General features: G+C 43.9%; 1 protein-coding gene across 4 annotated transcripts in view; it reads left to right on the forward strand.

Moving 5' to 3' along the window:
- Positions 1-23,273, forward strand: part of CDK14 (cyclin dependent kinase 14) — a 2,039,605-nt gene that overhangs the window by 902,348 nt on the left and 1,113,984 nt on the right. For all 4 annotated transcript variants that reach the window (XM_086941837.1, XM_086941840.1, XM_086941838.1 and 1 more), the window contains one exon: positions 21,905-21,967. In XM_086941837.1, coding sequence (XP_086797963.1) covers positions 21,905-21,967 — 63 coding nt within the window. The remainder of the gene's footprint in view (positions 1-21,904; positions 21,968-23,273) is intronic.

Here is a 23,273-nt window from a genome sequence, read left to right on the forward strand (position 1 = left end):
AGAGAAAGAGGAATAGAGAAAGAAAGAGTGAGAGAGAGAGAGGAAGAGAGAGAGAAAGAGAGAGAGAGTGTGAGAGAGAGAAAGGAAGAGATGGATAGGGAGAGTGAGTGCTCACACTGCGGACAAAACCCTCACAGCTCACCTTACCGCCACCTGTGTGTCTCCAACCATGTGCCGGGACATACTGCAGCCCTCAAGCTCACTCATCTGAATCATAGTATAGAATCCGTAATGGTAGAGTACATACAACTACACACGCCTTCATCGCTGTCCTGCCTCTGCGCACCCAGGCTGCTGCACCCCGGCTGCTGCACCCCATCCACTTCCGCCACCCAGAGGTGTCTGCCCGCCCCTGCACACCCAGGCTGCTGCACCCCATCCACTCCCGCCTCCCAGAGGTGTCTGCCCGCCCCTGCAAACCCAGGGTGCTGCACCCCATTCACTCTCACCACCCAGAGGTGACTGCCCACCACAGCGCAAACAAGCCTCTCTGCTCACCTTCTGCCACCAGCATGTGCCAAGAGGGCCCACCACGTGCCGATGCAACCTCCTCAGCTGTTGCTGGATCCCGCGGCACAGGCCCTCAGTGCATCCTGCTGCACTGTGCTGAGGAGTCATGTCTGTACAGCCAGCTGCCTTTGGTGTACACGCTGTCCAGCCAAGCTCACAATTCAAATCGGGTCTTGATTGCCAGGATGGTGTATCGGGGCCACGCATCATCACAGACTGCACACCCGCTCAGGTCTGATGGCACTGACTCAGTGGAACTCAAGTCATTGCCACGTGGCGGGAGGCCTGTAGTGGGCAAAATGCCTCGGCTGCCACCAACTCTCTGTACTTCAAGTCATGGGAGAGAATGGAAATGGCCTCCAGCGCGTGCGCCCAGCCCTTTTTATTGGCAGGTTTGCATGTTCTTTGATGCCTGTGCTGCATGGGTGTGGTGTTGATGTAAACCAGCCGTGAAGGAGTGGCTGTGGCATGCTGACGACTAGACCTGTGATCAGATCACTACAGGGAAGACCTGGGACCTGTAGCATAGTCGTTCCTCCCTGTAAACATAAGCGGAGTGGGCTGGGAGCTCTGGGCGTGGTTCCATCCTGGGCTGTAGGAGAATCAAATGATGCGGGTGCCTCTGTTGTAGTGTTGCCGCCACCTGGGCCGCAAGCGCCAATGTGTCACCCTCTGACCCAAGTCCCACAACATGGCCAATATGGAAGGTAGGGGGAATCACTGACCCTACATTCATCTATACTTCCACACATGAAAGATCGTGGACATGACATATCTGTGTGGATATGAATGTTTATTGCATATTCACTGGAGTGTTGAAGCTGTTGCAATACAGGGCCATGCAAAGCCCAAATTTCAGTTTTTGGCAGATGGAGGGTAGCAAATTAGAGCCAAGCTCATGCTCGGGGTTAGGCTCCGCCAACATATGTACTTATCCAATCCCTCCGCCCATTCCCAAGTACCTATAAATTCGCTATACACTCTCCTTGCAGTACTCTAATGATCCAGTCTCTACCTATGTACTTATACAATTACCCAGACAAAGTTACATAACCAGAGTTTTCCCCACTGCCAGAGGTAACATGGTTGTGTGCACTGTCCACAGCACAATGTAATGTGGTAGGGCCCAGGGGCAGCATCATGCATACATAATGAACACACAGACACAGTTAGATAGATAGTTAAACTGGGTACGGGCATGTGCCTCGGCCCCTTTTTATTACCAGGGTCACATGTCCAGTGACCCGTGCTGGATGCGTGTGGGTGAGTGTAAGCCAGCCCTCAGGGAATGGTTAGTGCTGGCAACCAGTACAACAGTAATTATCGGATCACACACAGAGATTCAATCATAAATGGTCTATGACTTGTGCTGCACTAAGGTAGGGGCACCAGATGTGAAATAATACACAAGATTCTATCATAAATGGTCCATGAGTTGTGGTGCACTGAAGTAGGGGCATCAGAAGCATTCAGCGTTGTGCACAGCCAGCGATGATGCGTGATGCGGGAGGGCCTCACTGGTAGCAATGTCTGTTGCTTACCGGACTGTGCCATCTGCAATCGCAACTCTATCTGAATTGTGAGCCCTGCGGTCCGCTGTGTAGATCGAAGGCAGTAGTCAGCACTGACATCGAGGAATGCTTTTTGACACTTCCTCTTGACAAAATCCAAGGACATAGAGTACAATTCTGTCTGCAATTAATAAATCAAGCTGACCCCAGTATAGGAGTATGGAACAAAAGATGAAATATGTATGGACTACATTGTCGAAATATGTAGGTTTCAGGGTCAATCTAATTAGTTGCCTACTGGACTCTGAAATTAATGAATTAAGACTGAATTTTATTTGTAAGCCCTGCTGACCACAGTGTAGGCTGGAGGTAGCGGTCAGCAAAGGCCCACAGCCACGTGGCGTTGACTTGAGCTGCACAGATTGTGAGCATTTAGTCTTAACCGATTATAGTCTCTTACACAATATGCATCAGTACTAATCTTGATGGTATGCAACTGTTACCACGGATTTTTACAACGCATACCATTACAACGCAGGACATTTTACAACGGATACCTTTACATCGCAGTACACTACAACGCACATACTATTACAACGCATACCATTACATCGTAAGTATAATTATAGGTAAGTTTATCTTTTTTTTTAAACATTGGGTTTTGGGGTACAGGGGTATTTTTAGGTTTTAGGGTTGGGTTTGGGTTATGGGGTACAGGGGTATTTTTAGGTTTTAGGGTTGGGTTTGGGTTTTGGGGTTCAGGGGTATTTTTAGATTTTAGGGCTGGGTTTGGGTTATGGGGTACAGGGGTATTTTTAGGTTTTAGGGTTGGGTTTGGGTTTTGGGGTACAGGGGTATTAGGTTTTAGGGTTGGGTTTGGGTTTTGGGGTACAGGGGTATTTTTAGGTTTTAGGGTTGGGTTTGGGTTTTGGGGTACAGGGGTATTTTTAGGTTTTAGGGTTGGGTTTGGGTTTTGGGGTACAGGGGTAGTTTTAGGTTTTAGGGTTGGGTTTGGGTTTTGGGGTACAGGGGTATTTTTAGGTTTTAGGGCTGGGTTTGGGTTTTGGGGTGCAGGGGTATTTTTAGGTTTTAGGGTTGGGTTTGGGTTTTGGGGTACAGGGGTATTTTTAGGTTTTAGGGCTGGGTTTGGGTTTTGGGGTACAGGGGTATTTTTAGGTTTTAGGGCTGGGTTTGGGTTTTGGGGTTCAGGGGTATTTTTAGGTCTTAGTGTTGGGTTTGGGTTTTGGGGTACAGGGGTATTTTTAGGTTTTAGGGCTGGGTTTGGGTTTTGGGGTACAGGGGTATTTTTAGGTTTTAGGGCTGGGTTTGGGTTTTGGGGTACAGGGGTATTTTTAGGTTTTAGGGCTGGGTTTGGGTTTTGGGGTACAGGGGTATTTTTAGGTTTTAGGGCTAGGTTTGGGTTTTGGGGTAGAGGGGTATTTTTAACCTATTTTTAAAAATTAAAATTAATTTAATTAATAATTTTTCTAAAATAATATATAACAAATAATTAAATTAAATAATACATTATTAAATATGTTCAACATATTTTAAAATTATATATTATTATTATATACTTACCTATACTTACGTTGTAATGGTATGCGTTGTAATAGTATGTGCGTTGTAGTGTTTTGCGTTGTAATGGTATCTGTTGTAAAATGACCTGCGTTGTAAAAATCCGTTGGAATGGTATGCGTGCTAAAAGTACGCGTTGTAACATCATACATCCAATCGTGATATCTGAGCCCTGCTGACCACAGTGTAGGCCGGAGGCAGCGGTCAGGAAGGGCCCACAACCACGCGGTGTTGACTTTAGGTGCACAGAGTTAGTGGCACCTGAAGCACTCCGCGTGTGCACAGCCAGTGATGATGCATGGTCTGGGCGGGCTGCACTTGTAGCAATGTCTGTTGCCGACTGGACTGCGTCATCTGCAATCGCGTCTCTATCTGAATTGTCAGCCCTGCTGAGCGCAGTGTAGGCCGGAGGCAGTGGTCAGCAAGGGCCAACAGTCACGTGGCGTTCACTTGAGCTGCACAGTTAGTGGCACCTGAAGCACTCAGCGTGTGCTAAGCCAGCGATGATGCGTGGTCTGGGCCGGCAGCACTTGGAACAATGTCTGTTGCCTACTGGACTGCGTCATCTGCAATTGCGACTGCATCTGAATTGTAAGCCCTGATGTTCGCAGTGTACATCGAAGGCAGCAGTCGCACATACATGGAGGAATGCTTTATGTCACTTCCTCTTGACAAAATCGGAGGACATAGAGTACAGTTCACTCTGCAATTAATAAATCAAAACTGAATTAAAACTGTGCGCTCTGCTGTCCACGGTGTAGACTGCCATTCAGTTTTCCTTTGGACTTGCAAGATGAATTCGGTAATTGTACTAAAGCTACACCTGATATAAAACCAGTTCTTGAAGCAAGGATACTAAAAGGATAATATGTAGATTTTAGGTACATTAAAGTTAGTTGCCTTCTGGACTCTGCAATCAATAAATCAACAATGAATTTTAATTGTGAGCCCTGATGACTGCAGTGTAGGCTGAGGCAGCGGTCAGCAAGGGCCCACAGCCACGTGACATTGAATTGAGCTGCACAGTTAGTGGCACCAGAAACATTCAGCGTGAGCGGAGCCTGCGATGATGAGTGGTCCACGCGGGCAGCACTAGTTGCAATGTCTTTTGTCTAATGAATTGTGCCTTAATAAACCTATGTGGCGATGACTTGTGGTGCATTGAGTTAGTGGCACCTGAAGCACCCAGTGTGTGCGCACCCTGCGATGATGCGTGGTCCGGACGGGCTGCACTGGTAGCAATGTCTGTTGCCTACTGGACTGCGTCATCTGCAATCTCGACTCAATCTGAATTGTGAGCCCTGCCGTCCGCAGTGTACATCGAAGGCAGTAGTCTGTACAGACATAACTCTGCGGTGCTGTGCCACTGGGTTCACAGGGGGCCTGTGTCGAGGAGGCCAGCAGTCACTGCGGCGGCCTTGTGGCAGGGTGAGGGCCACCACTCTGGCAGACACGTTGGCCTTCCCAGTAGTGAACCACACCCAGAGCCCTAGTCTACTTATTCACACTCCTTTGCTGGAGTGGCGTACGTTGGAACAGCCCACTCTGTTTCCGCTTACAGGGGGGACGACACAGCTACATGACCGAGATCTTCCCCACTGCCTGAGGTAACATGGTTGGGTCCACTGTCCACAACTCTAGAAGCACGCGCAGTATAAGTACACATGGAGAGGCCTATGCTCTGCCTAGTGAGGTCTGTCCAGCACATCACCGCTACACTTGGCATTGTGTGCATTGTTATTGATGGGTGACTTGCGTCCTTCACACATATTTGTTTGCCACATCTCCCATCATTCAGCTATTGTGTGGCTGAGGGGCCATGCCGTTTTACGAAGCTCTGCTGTCCTCCTGTTCTGTGGTGCCTCGATGGTAGTGGAGGGGTGGTCCGGGGGGGAGGTCCTGGGGGTGGTGACATGTTCTGGTCTTCAGATGTGGCTCTGAGCTGGACTCCCTTTCACACTGTAGGTAGTCGTCCTGCTTTACACCAGTAAAAGGCAGATGTTAAATTCTTACTGCTAACGCAGCTTTTCGCCTGTTTTTGGATCATATCGCAGATTTTGCTGGTCATTGAAAATATCGGGAAGTGGTATTTTCGTGGTATTTTTGCATTGGAATGCCTACTCTGCATACTGTTAGTGTTAGTTGTCGCTGTCATTTGTGGCGATTTTTTTTGCAGAAGCTATCGCTGGAAAATGGCGATATCGGCAGTTTTTACCAGGTTGAGAATGGGACGATAATCTAAAATCACTGAAAAAAACATAGGAATAATGAACAGATGACACCCATGTGATAATTGTATGCACTTCCTCACACCCTGCACCCTAATATAAGCTTTGATACACCCACCCACAAAAGGCAGACTATCCTTTCTGAAACCATAGACAAACCAATAGCACTTACTACATACCCACTGACTGATGGCTAGGTATACACACACATCCATTAATTCACCCATAACGTCATTCATACATGCACTCATCAATAAAGCAGTATCATATGCACTCATCACCTATACAGACACTCTCAAACTGCCACTCATCCATAGACTTATTCACACACCTAGCCAGTCATGTAAAGAATCAATAACATTGCCATCTACTCACCTATACAATTATACATTCACTACCTAACCTATTCATACAGATACTAACATATACTTACTCTCTTATACAATCACTGACAAAAGCACACACTCATTTATACAGCCACTCTCACAATCACTCACTCTGATATATAGTCATTTATATACTCCAACACTCACATATACTGTCTTTCAGATATGTAGTTACTCACACATATACCACATATACCACTGAGATATCCATTCACTCACCAAAACACCCATACACACACTCACCCACCCATACAGCTATGTCCATATGCACTCTTGAACCCATACACCCGGTGAATCATCCACTCACACTTGTATGCAGAAAGTCACACACCCCATCCACCCACACACACTGAGGCACCCATACAGATACTCATGCAACCAATAAATAACCCATATAGACACTCATGTAGCTACTCACCAACCCATGCAGCAGCTTACACAACAAGAGACAGACTGATAGACATTCACACTCACTTATACAGTTAGTCACACACCTATTAAATCCTCCACCCAGACACTTATACACTCACTCATTCTTCCATACACCTTAGCATTAACATTTATAAAACATATTTAACCTTTACAGAATCACACATTCACTGGATGATGTCATCAGTGATGTCACTGACCATGTCATGAGTGATGTAATATGGGACGTCATCAGCAGTGCATTGCGCGTGCGAGTTATAGTTAGCTCTACTAGCTATAACGGCCGAATTTGTCTGGTTTTGTACAAGTGACACGTCCAACTAACTATGACGTCTCTGAAAACTATGTTTTTTTCAGTGAAAAAAATAAATATATAATATATATATATATATATATATATATATATATATATATATATATATATATATATATATGAGTGAAGTGTCCTGTAAGCAAGAGAATTTACTGATTAAAAAGTACCCTTGCATAGGATTTTTCCAGAGTGACATGTGATCAAGGCTTTTCAGCCGAAACGTTATGGCGACAGCTGAATAAACGAAACTAACCAGCATCCAAGTGTGGTCCGTGTCTGTTTCCAGCGCGATCAGGTCAGAGGTGATTGTGGCAGGAGAACGGAGGTTTTATATATATATATATATATATATATATATATATATATATATATATATATGAGTGAAGTGTCCTGTAAGCAAGAGAATTTACTGATTAAAAAGTACCCTTGCATAGGATTTTTCCAGAGTGGACATTTCTGAAAGTCATTCCTGCAGAATCCTGCTTGTATATGTTTTTCCTTCTCCGTACCCAATGCAGACTCAATGCCATTGCCAAGAAGACAGTCCATCTAATGTTTCAGGCATCAGAGAAGACAAATAATGAAACATACATAGAGAATTATCAATGGATAGCTACCAATTAAAACGGTTGGTTTCCATTGAAGGGTTCCAAGTGACATCAAATAGACAACAACAGTGAAGCTAGAGTTCTTTATGATTCAAGGGGAGGAAGCTAAGGTCTTCCTGTTGTGACGGAGCAATCTGGGAAGAACATCATTCACTATTGTTTCATTATAAAAGTGGCTAATTTGATTTAGGATTCGGCATTGCTGCTAATGGCTCTCTAAGAGCCATTATAATGGTGTATTTTGTGCACTGAAATATCACCACATCTTACCTCCTCATTAATCGAAACACTGTATTATTGACCTTTCTTTCCCTGGCGCATTTCTGTTGCAAATAAAACATTTTCGATATTCGAATGCCATTTACAATTACACTCACAGCATTTCATTGCGAGCACTGATTGCTGTTAGAGGCGTGCATTTGATACTTTGGAAAGTTATGCAAGTAACATACAGTTATTTAGCACATGATGGAGGGCCCTCGAGGGATAGAGATGTCCGGGTTTGCTGCAAACACATAATTTGACACATATATAGCATTGTCGAAAGTACACCTCTGTGGACAGGAAGTACATGTTCCGGACTAAAACATGTTTTTAAGGACTTTGTACAATATTCTCCTTTCCTAGTGATCCTCTGCCAAAAAGATAGCTTTTGATGTTATCAGATTTCAGAAACAGTGTAAACTGCAAAATCTTGTTTGGAGACGCCTGACGGTATGGGTTTCTGAAACGTTATGTAAATAAGGTGTGCCTAAAACTATATATTGCAGCTTTGCTGTGTCTTATGGCAAACGTGTTACTGGTATTATGTTACATGTTTGTGTGATTATCCGATTCATGCAACTGGGCAAATCATGTGCAACATATGCAGCAGAAACAGCTGGATGCATCTCCACATGCCACCAATGTAGGCATCGTTAAGAAAGTATAAACCAGTATTGACGTATAATATCTAAATTAGGGTCTCGGGCTATTCAATATACATATTACTTAAACCGAACCAGTGTAGACAGTTATTCTCCGGGACAGTCAATTTTATGTTGCACCAACGGAGCAGTATAAAAACGCCTTTTTGCTCCGGTCAATTGGGACAACATTTCCTAGCTCCAGTGCAATTTATATAATTTAGTACCACTTAACTGCATAATAGGATCACTTTATGTGCAATGCTTAGAAACTGCAGCAATACAGCTAGGAAGCAAGTATGTATTTTTTTGTATTAGTAATATGAGGCAAAGTTATTATACTGTGGATGTTTTTTTTAAAGGAATGTTATAGGTAACAGTTTAAGGAGTAGCAGTTCGGTTACTAACTGTTATTTCTACAGAGGCAAGCCATATGTGCTCACAAAGAACAGGGTATGCATGCTCCATTTGAGAATGCGACTAAATAGACGGTACTTGATGGATTGCAATAGATTGCACCCCTCCACCTGAGAAAACCAAGGCTATCAGTTTCATTATGCAATTCAAACATATGAAACTGGCAGTGCCATATAATGTGTGGAATTCAAGTAAGGGGCCTTAAACTGCCGTGCAAATCAGCCTTTATTGGTCTTAATTTATATTGCTTTGCTATCACAGTGATGTGCAGCTGTATAATTCACCAGCAGACACCTCTTTTTAGACTTGTATACAAAAAGTATATTTTCAATTTCTAAATAGTGGATAAAACCAATTAGCTATTTAGAAATTGCAAAATATGAGCTATGAGACCACTACAGTTCACAGTCGAATCAATCAATCAAGTGTTTGTAAAGTGCTTCTACTCACCTGTGAGGCCCACAAGGTGCAGAAGGGGGGAGGGGTCTGCTGATCGTTCTGGGGTTCAGTCGAAGAGCCAAGTCTTTAAATCCTACTGGATCAGGAGCTATAACTTTGAATAGCGAGATCCCCCTATCAAGGGGGATAAAAATATTGGAACAAATCGCTCAAGATAGCTGTAATTGTGATCATTCAATTGGTATATCAGAATATTAAGCCAAGTGACTAATTATTTCATAATTTGATATTTAAACCCTTAAGAAGCGATTATTAAACACGTTGTTGAAAATGGCCCATACTGTGCACCGGTGTATATTTGTTTGGCTGATTGGAGTTAGCTGTAAGTCCTTTGTCATGGGTTTAGACCTATGCCAGGGGCATGTATCTCAAGTGCACCCCTGTGTGCCTGCCACACTGGTTGTGCCATTCACAGAGGTAGCTCATCGATATGGGACACAGGTTTGATCGGGCCTGTGTGCACAGGTTACTGTTACTCTGGCATTTAAAAAGCTACGTGCTAGGGTTCTGCACGTCTCCTGCTATATCAGAGTTCTTCCTGGTGACAAGGTGCAGTGTTGGGAAAAGGTTGGACAGGGCAGGTGTGTGTATGTGTTACCTGCAAGAGTCATGAATGACACTGGATTGTGTGTTTGGTACGGTGGGGCCTGCTTCTCACATTGGATTAGCATGTGGGGCTGTAGGGAAAGACTGTTGAGCCGTATTTCCTACGTGCAGAATAGTAACAGTATAGCGTTTGGTATCGATGAGTTCGAAATGGCGAATCCTCTCTGGTAGTAGAAGGGGGTTTGACATTACACTGTTTGATATGCCACTTTCGGAAAGTGAGAATTTCAATGCTTTGGGCTCTTTGTGCCTGGCTCCGGTCTCCGAATTCACAACTTGGTGTTAGAGGGGCAAACGCATCTCTGCATTCCTATTAGATGGCTATAAATAAGGGGCTCATGGGAAACTGTGGACCTCTGACTCCAAGGGGCCTTTCTGGGATGGTTACGTGGGGGTGGAATTGGCTCCTCCATTCCAAGGGAAGTGTCTTGGCCCCACTAGAGATTATGATCTAGCCTCCCGGGGTAGGCAGGACAACATTTAGAGAGGTCGTGTGCATTTCAAAGGTGGCCTTCTGAACTGATCACATCTTCAACAAAGGACATGGTGGGTATAACTACTGGTGCTTCAGCATCCAAAAGTAGAGACACTTTTGGATTTGAAACCATACTAGAGGTATAGCTTTGTCCAGATATAAGGCAGCTGGACAAAGCTATACCTCTCTGAAGAGCTCTAATCAGAGCGAAATGCATGCCAGGGGTTGTCTTTATTCATTCTAGGTTGACTTGGATGGTATTTTATCAATCCAAAGCTGTAATACTGTGCCTGGAGTGGTAAAAGGCTGTGGCCATTTTAGAGCTCGGGATGGATAGCACTGTGCTAATCGTATGCTTAAAGGCTTTGCTGTAGAAATCTATTTCAGTGTGGATGGCACAGTGCTCATTCTACGCTTAAAGACTTTGATAGAGAAGCTGACATTAAGGTGAGCAAATTTAGAGTGTCGCTGGTGTTGAGAGTGCTCTATACTGGTGCTGCTTTCCACCTGCTTCTTTTTTTGCATAGTTTATGCATCACTCTATGCCTGAATATGAATATATATATATATATATATCCAAGAAAGAAGTGACTCAAACAGAAAGTTTCTTCAAAGAACAAAAATATATTTCCACTACAATGTTTTAGCTTCTGCCTTCCTCTTGTAGTCTTGTAGTTTCAAGATGGTAAGCTCAGTGGCTGCACAGATGACACAGCTGAATTTTCAAAAAGCATCATGAGTGAAGATTCCATTTGGAATGTGGAATCAATGCAGTCCTGAGAGTTCTTGAGATATGCAGTAATCCGGTTGTATTGTCAGTAATGTTCAGTCCATCTGGATGCAATGATTTTAAACAGTATATCCAGAAGTTCTCTCCGGAGTCCAGTAGTTCTTCCTTTGAGACATGTTCCACAGGGAAAATCTTCAAATCTGATAGTGAATGATCCAAAAGGTTAAAATGATTGGCTACAGGCTGGTCAATTTTCTTATTAATTATTGCTGATTTGTGGTTCCTGAATCGTGTGCGGAAGTCATTCCCTGTTTGGCCTACATATTGTTTTTTACAGCTTTGCCGTTGGCACTGAATCACATAAATAATGCATGTTGAGCGACATGTAAGATGCTGCCTTATTGCATATGTCCTTCTGGTAACATAACTATTAACTGATGTTTGTAAAAGGTATTCACCCATGATGCACCTTTTAGAGTCACAGCAATGAACCCCTGCATTTGTTACAGCTTGCTTGAGTTCAGTTCTCACAATAGGAGATCGTAAATTTGGAGCTCTGCGTTGAGCAATGACTGGCGGTATTGGAAAAACCTTTTGCAATTTTTCACACTTGGACAGTAAGGGAAATGTTTTTTGCATTATATTTCTGTAGTTGGGAGCTGATGGATGATAGTCTACTACAAATGGAGTTCTGTCACTTTTGTTTCTGGCGTTGGTATTCCAAATAAGTGCTTCTCTGGGTAACTGCAAAGACTTGTCAATTTGTTGCTGTATGATATGAAGAGGATAGCCTCGCCTTCTAAATAATGTAGCAAGCTCCTGTAGATGGTCTTTACAGGTTTCCTCATTGCTGCCGATGCGTCTTATTCGGAGTGCTTGGCTGTAGATGATGCTCAGTTTAGTGTGATGTGGGTGACATGAAGTCCAGTTTAGATACAAATGAGCATCTGTGGGCTTGTGGTATAGATCGGTTGTAATTTTGTGTTCATGAATGGTGAGTAGCACATCCAGAAAAGGGAGATGATGCTTCTCCAGTATTAGGGGTGTCTTTCATAGATTCACATGCTTGAATATTCCCCGTCGTCGAAGTGGGAGTCCCACAGTAAATAAAATAGCAATAATGCTAAATATAAATATAGAAATATATATATATATATATATATATATATATACATAATATCAGAAAAGAAGGAAATACATAGAAAACCTCTAAAAACAAATCCTACATAGGAATGCATGGTAGTGAGAAAAAAACATTTGTAACACCTTAGTGTCATTATGTTAGTCCAAACTGCGGTCAATCAGGCGCCAGCACCCTCTAGAACCTTCTCCTCAGAAGCTCCAGCCCTCAGATTTTCTACCGCACGTCATGTGAAGGGAGTCTCCCTGAGCTCTGCTCAGTTTTCAGAACTCTATCTTCTAGTTTTCCAGAAATTCTACAATGTCAAGTAAGAAGTCTTTATTTAGACCATGTTCTTCTTGTGGGAAGCTTCGTCTTTTTGAAAAGGACCCCCACCAGAAGTGTATTTATTGTTTATATCCGGATTATGAGGCTGGCAGCTGCAAGTTTTGTAGAACCTTTTCTACCAAGACTCTTAAGGACAGGGAAGGCTGTCTTCTTCTTTGGCTGCAGCGTCTGAAGGACAAGGACTCTTTAGTGTCCGACACAGAGAGTTTACATTCTGGTTTCTCCTCAGCCTCAAAGAGGGGTAGTGTCCAGGAGGTTCCTTCTCCTTTCCTCAAGAAGCCAAAATTAGCCCTGTCTGTGGTTCCTGCAGTCTCTACTGCCATTCCTACCACCTCTACGCCCACAAGACCTGGCTCTCAGGGGTCTTTGGCTACCTCTCAAGGTGTCTTCACACCTCTTTCAGCCCCGCCGTCGACGAGAGCGTCTACGAGCGCTCCGTCGATGAAAGCGGCTTTGCCTGCATCTTTGACGACTACACTGACTACCACTTCGGCTTTCTCATCATCGACGATGGTTTCGTCGACGGCCTTCACGTCGACGAGGGTTTCGTTGCCGTCTAAACCTGTTCCGTCGACGATTCTTATCTCGTCGACGAAGAAGAGAGAATCCTCGTCGACGAAAGATCCGAAGACATCGTCGTCGACGATGCCGTCGACGAAAGCCTCATCGGCGAAGACACTGTCGACCAAGATCTCGTCGACCAAGAAAATCTCGTCGACGAAGACAGGCCCGTCGATGAGGGCTCCGTCGACGGAGTCAGTACCAGCACGGACGGCGAACCCGTCGACAACGACACGCCCGTCGACGACGAACCCGTCGACGACACGCCCGTCGACGACGAACCAGTCGACGGCTGCTTCAACAATGGATCGCTCGTCGACGACCTCTCCGTCGATGCAGGTTTCTTCAAAATTACCGGCCACAACAGCTGACTCAGCCTCGTCGTCGGTGACTGCTCCGTCGACGACGGCAACAATTTCATTTGCTTCTGTACCGTTAGTGCCCTTGAAGACCTCTAAATCTTCACATTCTCGCACTACAGTACCCTGCCAACAGATCTCAGAACCAGAGCTTCAACCACCTTCTCCGATGTTTGCAACTACATCAGACTCAGAGCATGAAGAGGACACGTTTGGGGCAGCACATAGTCCCTCTGATTTAATAATTAAATGTCAGGACACAGACTCTGATGATGGCGGTGAGCCAGAATTTCAACAGGATGAACAGTTCGTTTAAACACCTGTGGCCACCATTCCTTTGACCTTCATTTCTAATCTCCAGCATATGCTGGATGATTACAACCGCCGTTTTCTGGCTAGTCCGCAAACTACACCTGCACAATCTCCCGCTCCTGTGGTGCTACCTCCACCTTCATTGCCACCTGTCGTACCAACTACAACTTCGTCCCGGATTCATGGATCTATTAGCATCCATACCACTGTATATCCGCAGGATGCGAATGATGAAGCGAACGCAGAACGGGAGGATGGTGAGGTTCCTGACGAAACAGATGATGAAGCAGGTGATCAGGATATGACCGACTGGGACGATTATAGGACGCAAACGCCTTCTCCTCAACCTGGTACTTCAAGTGACTCGCCACCAGTTGATATTGCCAGTTTCCATCTTTTAATGGATAAAGCAACTCAGCTTTTCAAACTTCCATGGTCAACACGAGGAAGATTGCTTTCTCTATGACTTTAAAGATAAACCTTATAAGCAGGTACACACTATTCCTATTATTGAGTTTGTGTGGAAAGAGGGTATTAAACTAATGAAAGCTCCTAACTCCTTACCAGCTCAGATTCCACGCCTTGAAAAGAAGTACAAGGCCGCGACTGGCTCTCCAGCTTGCCTGACTTCTCATCCCCAACCGGATTCTGTTGTGTCTCAGGCCGCACAGCGTAGAGCTCGGAATCCAGCGTCCCAAATCACATCCCCTCCGGATAGAGAGGGTCGACGCTTAGATGCTATTGGCCGCAAGTTCTCAACGATGGCCTCAACTTCTGTCCGAGCAGCCAATGCTTTAGCCATCTTGGGACGCTATGACCGGCAGATGTGGTCAGATATTGCAGATTTCATGGCACTCATACCTGATGCATCCAAGACTGACGCACAACAGATTCTCCGCGATGGTCAAAGGGGAGCGGAAGAAATCATCGACTGTGCAGTCGATATCGCTAACACAGGTTTCTGCCTCCTGGCAAGTGCGGCTGCACTCTGAAGACAGGGTTGGCTGAAGTCCACCTCCTTCCGGCAGGAAGTCCAAAGCAGAATATTGGATATACCTTATGATGGGGAATCACTGTTCGGATCCCATATTGGTGATGCCCTCGAGTCCATCAAGAAGGACACCGATACGGCGAAGTCCTTGGGCACGCTCCAGTTTCGGAAACAGTCCTTTCGAGGTGCGCGCGGACGCGGCACTTCTTCCAACTTCCGAGGAGGACAACAATACCGCTCCTACACTCAGAGCGGCCAACGGTACACGTCCAACCAGCAGTCTCGTCAGCAACCCTCCAGACCTTACTGAGGAAAGTCGTCCTATCGTGGCACCACTCAGAAACGCCAATGACTTGTGCCATTCTCAAAGTGTTGGAGGGCGAATCTCTCTGTTTTATTCCCAGTGGTCCTCGATAACCTCGAACCGCTGGGTATTGGACATTGTCAAACGGGGTCACACCCTGGAGTTTACAGAGATTCCTCCTTGCACTCCACCTCATGGCCCACCTCCTCCACATCTTGATGAGCTCTTCCATCAGGTCCATCTTCTTGTGTTGAAGGGTGCAGTCGAAGTGGTCCTATACATCAAAGAGGGAGAGGTTTTTACTCTTGATTCTTCCTCCTACTCAAGAAGAACGGAGATTGGTGACCCATTCTGGATTTGAGGGCTCTCAACCAGTTCCTGAAGTCTCAATCATTCCAAATGCTGACACTACTGTAAGTTCTGCGTCTTCTATCCAGCGAGGATTTTATGACCACCATAGATCTTCAAGACGCATACTTTCATGTTCCAATAATCAAACAACATCGCCAGTACCAGCGTTTCAAAGTGGGGCCAAAACATTTTCAGTTCAAAGTGCTACCCTTCGGACTGCGTTCAGCTCCTCGTGTGTTCACGAAGGTTCTGGCCCCGGTGGTGGCTCACTTGCGTCTACAAGGAGGAGTTCAGATCTTTCCCTATTTAGACGATTGCCTTCTCAAGTCTCAATGCCACCATCAGCTGGATCGGGACACGCACCTTTGCCAGCAAATGTTTCGGTCTCTAGGGTTGACCATCAACAAAGAAAAGTCACAGTTTGCACCTCTGCGGATCAGATCTTTCCTGGGAGCAATCCTAGACACGCAGCTCTCAAAAGCGTTCGTCTCGGACGAACGACGTCTAAAGATTCTTCGTCTGGTCTCTCTTATTCGAAGAAAACAGTCCGTTTCTGTTCGGACGTTAAAATCATTCTTGGGAATGGCTTCATCTTGTATCGCACTGATCCCAAATTGCAGGTTGCGCGCCCGTCCCATTCAGGAAGAACTGGACTTACAGTGGCGTCAGGTCTCCGGATCCCTCAACGACCTTGTTGCCGTCACAGCTCGCATGAAACAGAGCCTGCTTTGGTGGACGCAGCCCGCAAATCTGGGAATGGGTGTGTCCTTCCTCGATCATGCTCCAGACCTTACGTTGACGATGGACGCCTCCTTAGAGGGGTGGGGCGCTCATCTTCAGGGCCTATCCATCAAGGGCAAGTGGTCACCGATGCAACGCACGTGGCATATCAACAGGCTAGAATTGATGGCGATTTTTCTGGCGCTCAAGTCCTTCCTCCCAGTTGTTCACGGGGAGTCAGTGCTAATCCAAACGGACAATAACACCAGTATGCACTATGTGAACAAGTAGGAGGGGACCAGGTCTCTGCTTCTGTTCCGCTTGGCCCAGTCAATCTGGGATTGGGCTCTTCGCCATCACATCCCTTGACAGCTGTCCACCTTCCGGGCGTGTCCAACTTCCTAGCCGACTCTCTAAGCAGGTCCACTTCCTCGACACACGAAGGGGAGCTGCACCAACCGACTCTGGATCGTGTGTTCCGCAAATGGGGTCACCCGGATCTGGATCTCTTTGCGACACCGGAGAACCGGAAATGCCTGTCTTATGCAAGTTGGCATCCCCACCCAAAGTCCTGCGAGAATGCCTTTTTGATCAACTGGAGCGGTCTATTCGCTTACGCTTTTCCGCCGCTCCCATTGATAGCGCGGTTACTATGGAAGATGCAGAGGCAGCCCTGCCACATCCTGCTGATTGGTCCTCGTTGGCCCAGACAGGCATGGTTTTCGTAACTACTCCTAATGTCCCTGTGCGAGCCCATTCCTCTACGTCCTCGTCCGGACCTTCTAACCATGGACAAGGTCTTAGTGTGTCATCCAGATCCCTCAACGCTACAATTGTGGGCTTGGAACATGAGCACCTTGAGTTCGCTGGTTTAAACATATCCCAGGAGTGCAGAGACATCCTAGCTCATGCCAGAGCTCCGTCCACCATCAAGACTTACAAACATAAATGGAAGCGATTCTGTCATTGGTGCGCTACGGCCAATATCCATCCCATCCATTCCACTCCTGAGCAGCTCCTTCCATTCTTTTTGAGCCTCGCTCAGTCAGGTCTCTCTCATGCTACACTGAGAGTTTTCTTAGCTGCTATATCTCGTTTCCGACATGATGGCTCTTCATCCCTCTGTTCATCACGAATTATACGTAAATTCTTCAAAGGACAATATATACAATTTATGCCATATATACATTAATTAGCAACTATATACATTTATTCAATACATAGTCAGATGGTGTTTACAAAACAGTGTCAATTCGTCGACGTTTCGGTCTCAACCTTCATAACTAAACAAGACCATCCTCAGGACCAATGTTGCACCATGAATCTACAGTAAAATAGCATAAAATCAGTAATCTCCTTATTGTGTGATATGTACCGTCTCCCCCTGCCAGATATGGTGCCTAAAGAGTGGGAAAATATATACAGTGTCTATATACATATATACAACCGTACACTTACACTAATAACACAAATAAATAAAGGCTCAAGGGGAGTGCAAGTCACCTATATCTTTACCAAGTGAACACATCTAATAAAAACAACTTCACCTCTTCCTTCAATACTTACAAGTGAAATGTCACAATGATTCTGTGCTATACAAGAATAAACCGAAATTAAGTTATGACCAATCACCTATAAACAACTCAAACTGATATGATCCAAGGAGCCCAGCGCTTACCTTCTGAATCTTTGTACTTAGGGAAGACGGGTCCACACTCTTAATCGTGAATTTCGGGCATGTTGAGAATGCCTGCATGAAATCTATTTAACATAAAAAACGAGTGTCCCTTAGTGCGCATACAATATAATGAGCCACAAAATATTTATATATATATATATACACTAAAGTCTGAACTATATGGCCTCCGCAAGGGTATTCTAAGCGTAAGCTTCACTTACTTGTTTGGGAAATAAACACCGCCAAAGTCCATGGCTCGCTGCAGCAGACGAGAGCCGAACAGCGTCTTTCTGGTACTCTGATCAGTATCGCGGTAATCACGTGGGATTACGTGCAGTGTGGCGGCCATGATTTTTGTCCTAGTACAAGTGCCTGACTATCTACTACATTCACAATGCAGATAAGGCATAACAGTAATCTTTACCGTGCCGAGCGATCTTGGGGCATAGAGGATGACAATAACGTTAATAACAATAACGTTCAACATGGAACCAGTATCTGTAGTTAGGAATAAAAACCTCTCATATAGATTGAAAAATCTGGGTCAGCGTGACATGTATGCTATGCCTTAGCTGCTGTGTTACTGATGGTTATGATAGCCAAAGTGCGCACTCCAGGCACAGTGGAATATTCTAGCTATTTTGAAACTTCCCCATAGCTTACATAGGCATTAAAGGTAGATTAAAGGTAGATTGCTGATCATGTTATTGAAAATCAATACAAAACAGTATGTAGCCATTTGTTTTTGGTACTAACATAATTGGATAGCACCAATTGATGTGTAGAGAGTTACATTTTATACCCTAGAAAGTTCGGAAAAAAACTCTGAAGTAGAGCTATTAGCAATATTAAGTCATTTTGTGGCTTAAGACATAAGTGTCTCTTTTACCAGGTTTACACAAGAAGTATGTCTCACTTCACCTCTATATAAGCAGTGGTCCTATCGGGTTTGGCAGCCTTATAGGCAATCTGTATTTCTCATGTGAGGAAGAATACTACATACTGGCCCCATCTCTCTGTGGCCCAGCAGAATTGCAAGCAACTCACAAATAATTGTAATCATCCACAGGAGCATTCTTTTGAAGGGATAAAAAGTCTGATATTAGATATAATTTGGATGTAGTGTATACGTTGGTCAATTGCTGTAGAGCTTCTTGTTGTTTCTCATTGTGTGCTACTTGTTGCACCCTGATACTTGTATGGCATGTTGTAAGATGGTTTGTAAGACCTGAGTGAGTTGCTGCTGCTGACCTTCATTCAGCTTTTACAATAATGTCAACAAAGCTTCAGTGCTCATCTGTAGACCAAATTAATTATGGAATGCTAAATTCTGACCTAGTACACCAGGGAGTAGGGGGGGGGGGGGGGGGAGACTCACCCTCCCACCACTATGGTAAAAAAAAAAAATATATATATATATATATATATATATATATATATATATATATATATATATATATATATATATATATATATATATATATATATATATATATATATATATATATATATATATATATATATATATATATATATATATATATATATATATATATATATATATATATATTCTCATACAAATTGCCTGTAGCATAAGAGGCACACAGCAGGTCTCTCCCATCCGGGCTGCAAAGTCTCAGCACGCTTCACCACACTGCATACAATGAGATGCCCGACGCGTTTCTGGGGGGCTCCCCCCCCTTCATCAGGGGCTGCTTCCAGTCAGCTCTCGATGTGGGTCACATGTTTTATGGGCGTTTTCCATCAAGGAACAGGCAATTTGTATGAACATTTCCACGCGGTGGCCTGACCGCGGAGAGAGCACCATCGCCTGTTGCTCTGTACTGGTGAGCAGCGGTATGAGCTCAAAGCATTCAAACTCTTTGACTGTGAAAGAGCGCAGGACTCGTCATTTTATTGCAGCGCGCTGAAGCACAGAAGCAGCCTACTCAAGATATGAATTGGAAGCATCATGCACCCAGCCTCTCGATGTGACCGGACTACAAATCCCATAATTCCATCTAGGTGAAGACACATGATTGTCTAGGGATTTGCTTGATGGAAAACGCCCATAAAACATGTGACCCACATCGAGAGCTGACTGGAAGCAGCCCCTGATGAAGGGGGGGGAGCCCCCCAGAAACGCGTCGGGCATCTCATTGTATGCAGTGTGGTGAAGCGTGCTGAGACTTTGCAGCCCGGATGGGAGAGACCTGCTGTGTGCCTCTTATGCTACAGGCAATTTGTATGAACATTTCCACGCGGTGGCCTGACCGCGGAGAGAGCACCATCGCCTGTTGCTCTGTACTGGTGAGCAGCGGTATGAGCTCAAAGCATTCAAACTCTTTGACTGTGAAAGAGCGCAGGACTCGTCATTTTATTGCAGCGCGCTGAAGCACAGAAGCAGCCTACTCAAGGTATGAATTGGAAGCATCATGCACCCAGCCTCTCGATGTGACCGGACTACAAATCCCATAATTCCATCTAGGTGAAGACACATGATTGTCTAGGGATTTGCTTGATGGAAAACGCCCATAAAACATGTGACCCACATCGAGAGCTGACTGGAAGCAGCCCCTGATGAAGGGGGGGGAGCCCCCCAGAAACGCGTCGGGCATCTCATTGTATGCAGTGTGGTGAAGCGTGCTGAGACTTTGCAGCCCGGATGGGAGAGACCTGCTGTGTGCCTCTTATGCTACAGGCAATTTGTATGAACATATATATATATATATATATATATATATTTAGAAGCATTATAAAGCGGTGCTCATGCCTTACCAAATTACATTGATACAACCATGACAGGATTTTCCCATAATTCCCCCACGTTCATTTGTATGTGCACCTCATGTAAACTAGCAACGCACCACCTAGGCTAATTTTGCAATCATCTTCCATATGGCAGAGTAAATAGAATAGATGCAAAACCACCACAAATAAAAGCTTAAAATGGATAGTGTAATTTGTGATGCTATGATTGGAACACTTTCAGTGCCTGTGTGTTTGCCTGTGTGTGTGTGGTGGGAACTTGGGGTGTAAAGGAGTATGTGAAAAGAGTTGACACTTGTCCATGGACTGTAGGTGCATCACCAGTGCTACACTGAATTTGCAGACACATCTATGTAGTAATTAGAAAAAGTGTATGTGGCTCTTTTACTGTTACTAGCAGTTGGAAGAGAAACGTTATTTATTGAAGGAAAGGAATACCCCTCCATTAAGCAGGGCTGTATTTTCTATAACAGGGCACCAACTGCTGTTACTAAGATACATATATATTATTGTGACGTGAAATTGTTGATGGCCTTTTGAAATACTGTAATTTACAATAGTTTATTGCAAATGGGCGGTTAGTTACATTATTCTTTTGATTGTTTTATTTTCTTAAAAAACACTGAATTCACAATTTAGCCAATCTTTTCTGAATAGTAGTTGCATGTTAAAAATCAAATCATAGTATTATGTAATAGAGATATCACATTTATTTATTACAAAGTTTGTGATTTTAATGTAGTTTGACTATAGATCTTACAAACAAATCCTTTTCCTACCATTTTTTTGTCTGTTTTTTTGTCTTCATAATAGTTTCTTCCAAAAGACGTAGTCCTCACCTACCACTTTAATATGAATTCCTTCTTAACATTTTAGTTACTAAGATCTCATTTATTATTTTGAGTATGCAAATCTCAGATTTGACAAAACCATCCTATGTTATTTTATTTTCAGAATGTAAAACCGTTTTTGGGGGGGTTTGTTTAACAGAAAATAACAATTTCATGCGGTTGTGAGTGATATGGAATGTGCTCTTTCTCTGCTTAGAATAGTATATTAATTTGCTGATCTGGTATTGTTCAGAAAATCACATGATGCATTTATCTACTTTTGCATGTTTTCACTTTTAATTGCAGAATAATTTAACAAATGGAACCATAAGAATGATGTTGCTGTTATTTTAACCTCTGTTTCTATGGGATCTAATGTTTTTTTTTCTATTCTGATTGTCTTTAGCACACAGACTTGTGTCAATATATGGACAAGCACCCAGGGGGACTTCAGCCAGATAATGTGAAGGTATGTGTTTTGTTATAATTTTGTATGCAGGGAAAACTTGTTTGGTGGATACTATTCCATAATATTTTTCAACACATCAGATTAGGTATCCTTCTTGCTAGTTTCTTTGCATTTTTACATAGCTGTTTGCCCTCAGAGGTGGCGAATCACCTATACTTGTAAAATGTGGCTCCAATGTTAAGTATCCGATGGAAGTGGTGGAAACATAACCCAACTACCATAATTATTTTGTTTGTTATAGATCAAAAATGCTCATGAATGTCTGTTTTTACTTGGACATTATACATTGCTCTTAATTTCCTGGATGTAATTCATTTGGTAATGCATATGATGATAGATTTAAAACTTAAATAGAGAGTGGAAGTTTGTTGACCACTTGGTAACCATTAATGAGGAAATGTAATTCCTAATTTAATGATGCCTACTTAAATTAACTTTTGGACACATGACAGTAATTGTGGGCTCATTTCTAACGCAAAATAAGTCATATGTAATGTGAGGGTGGCTTGCAGAACAATAAACTGGAGCCTTGGTCAGTTAAATGGTGCCAGCTCATAGATCACATTTGTGGGCAGACCTTCCTCTATACACCACCACTGCACCTTCCTTGATGTCATTAAGTTAGACTGAGTAGAAATAACACATGTGGCACCAGCAGCCTCCTGATGAAGAAAACCTGTCACTGATTTTAAAGAAAATGTATCTCAACATACCACTTACTGGATGTTATAATTAAAATGAAAGAATTCTAGGAATTGCAAGGTATTCCGGTAAAATAGGGCTACATTTTTGAAAAACTAAGTAAATGTTATGTCTGTTTTAATTTCACTTATCCAATTGCATGCCTCAAGAGGTCCACCAAATTAGTTTTTTTGCCAGGTTTGCCTCCCTTTGGTCAATCAGTCCTCTGGAAGTCACGACTTCCAATAGAGATTCACCCTGTGGGGCATTTAATACACCACCCTCTTGTCATGTAGATAGGCTTTGCCTTCACTCTGTGTTATGTTTGCATGAGCTTATTAGAGGTTTAAATAGCATTTTCCTTTTCTGCAGCCTCTGCACACGGCACATTTTGTTATTAAAGCTTTTAGCCTATTAGGATATTTTGCTTCACACGAGAATAATATGTTTGCCTATAATATAAGCCTTGCTTGGTAAGCTATGTCTGAACAGTGAGTGCCGAGGCCTTCAAGGTTATTCCAACGCAGCGCTTGTTGTTCGGTTTGATCAGCGCACGGTCTAGACATAATACATATGCAGCTGTGGCCAACTCTGGGTTTTTGGCATGTTTAATAATGCACTGCAC

Source organism: Lissotriton vulgaris, chromosome 10 (genome assembly GCF_964263255.1).
Source record: "Lissotriton vulgaris chromosome 10, aLisVul1.2, whole genome shotgun sequence".
Classification (NCBI taxonomy): Eukaryota; Metazoa; Chordata; class Amphibia; order Caudata; family Salamandridae; genus Lissotriton; species Lissotriton vulgaris.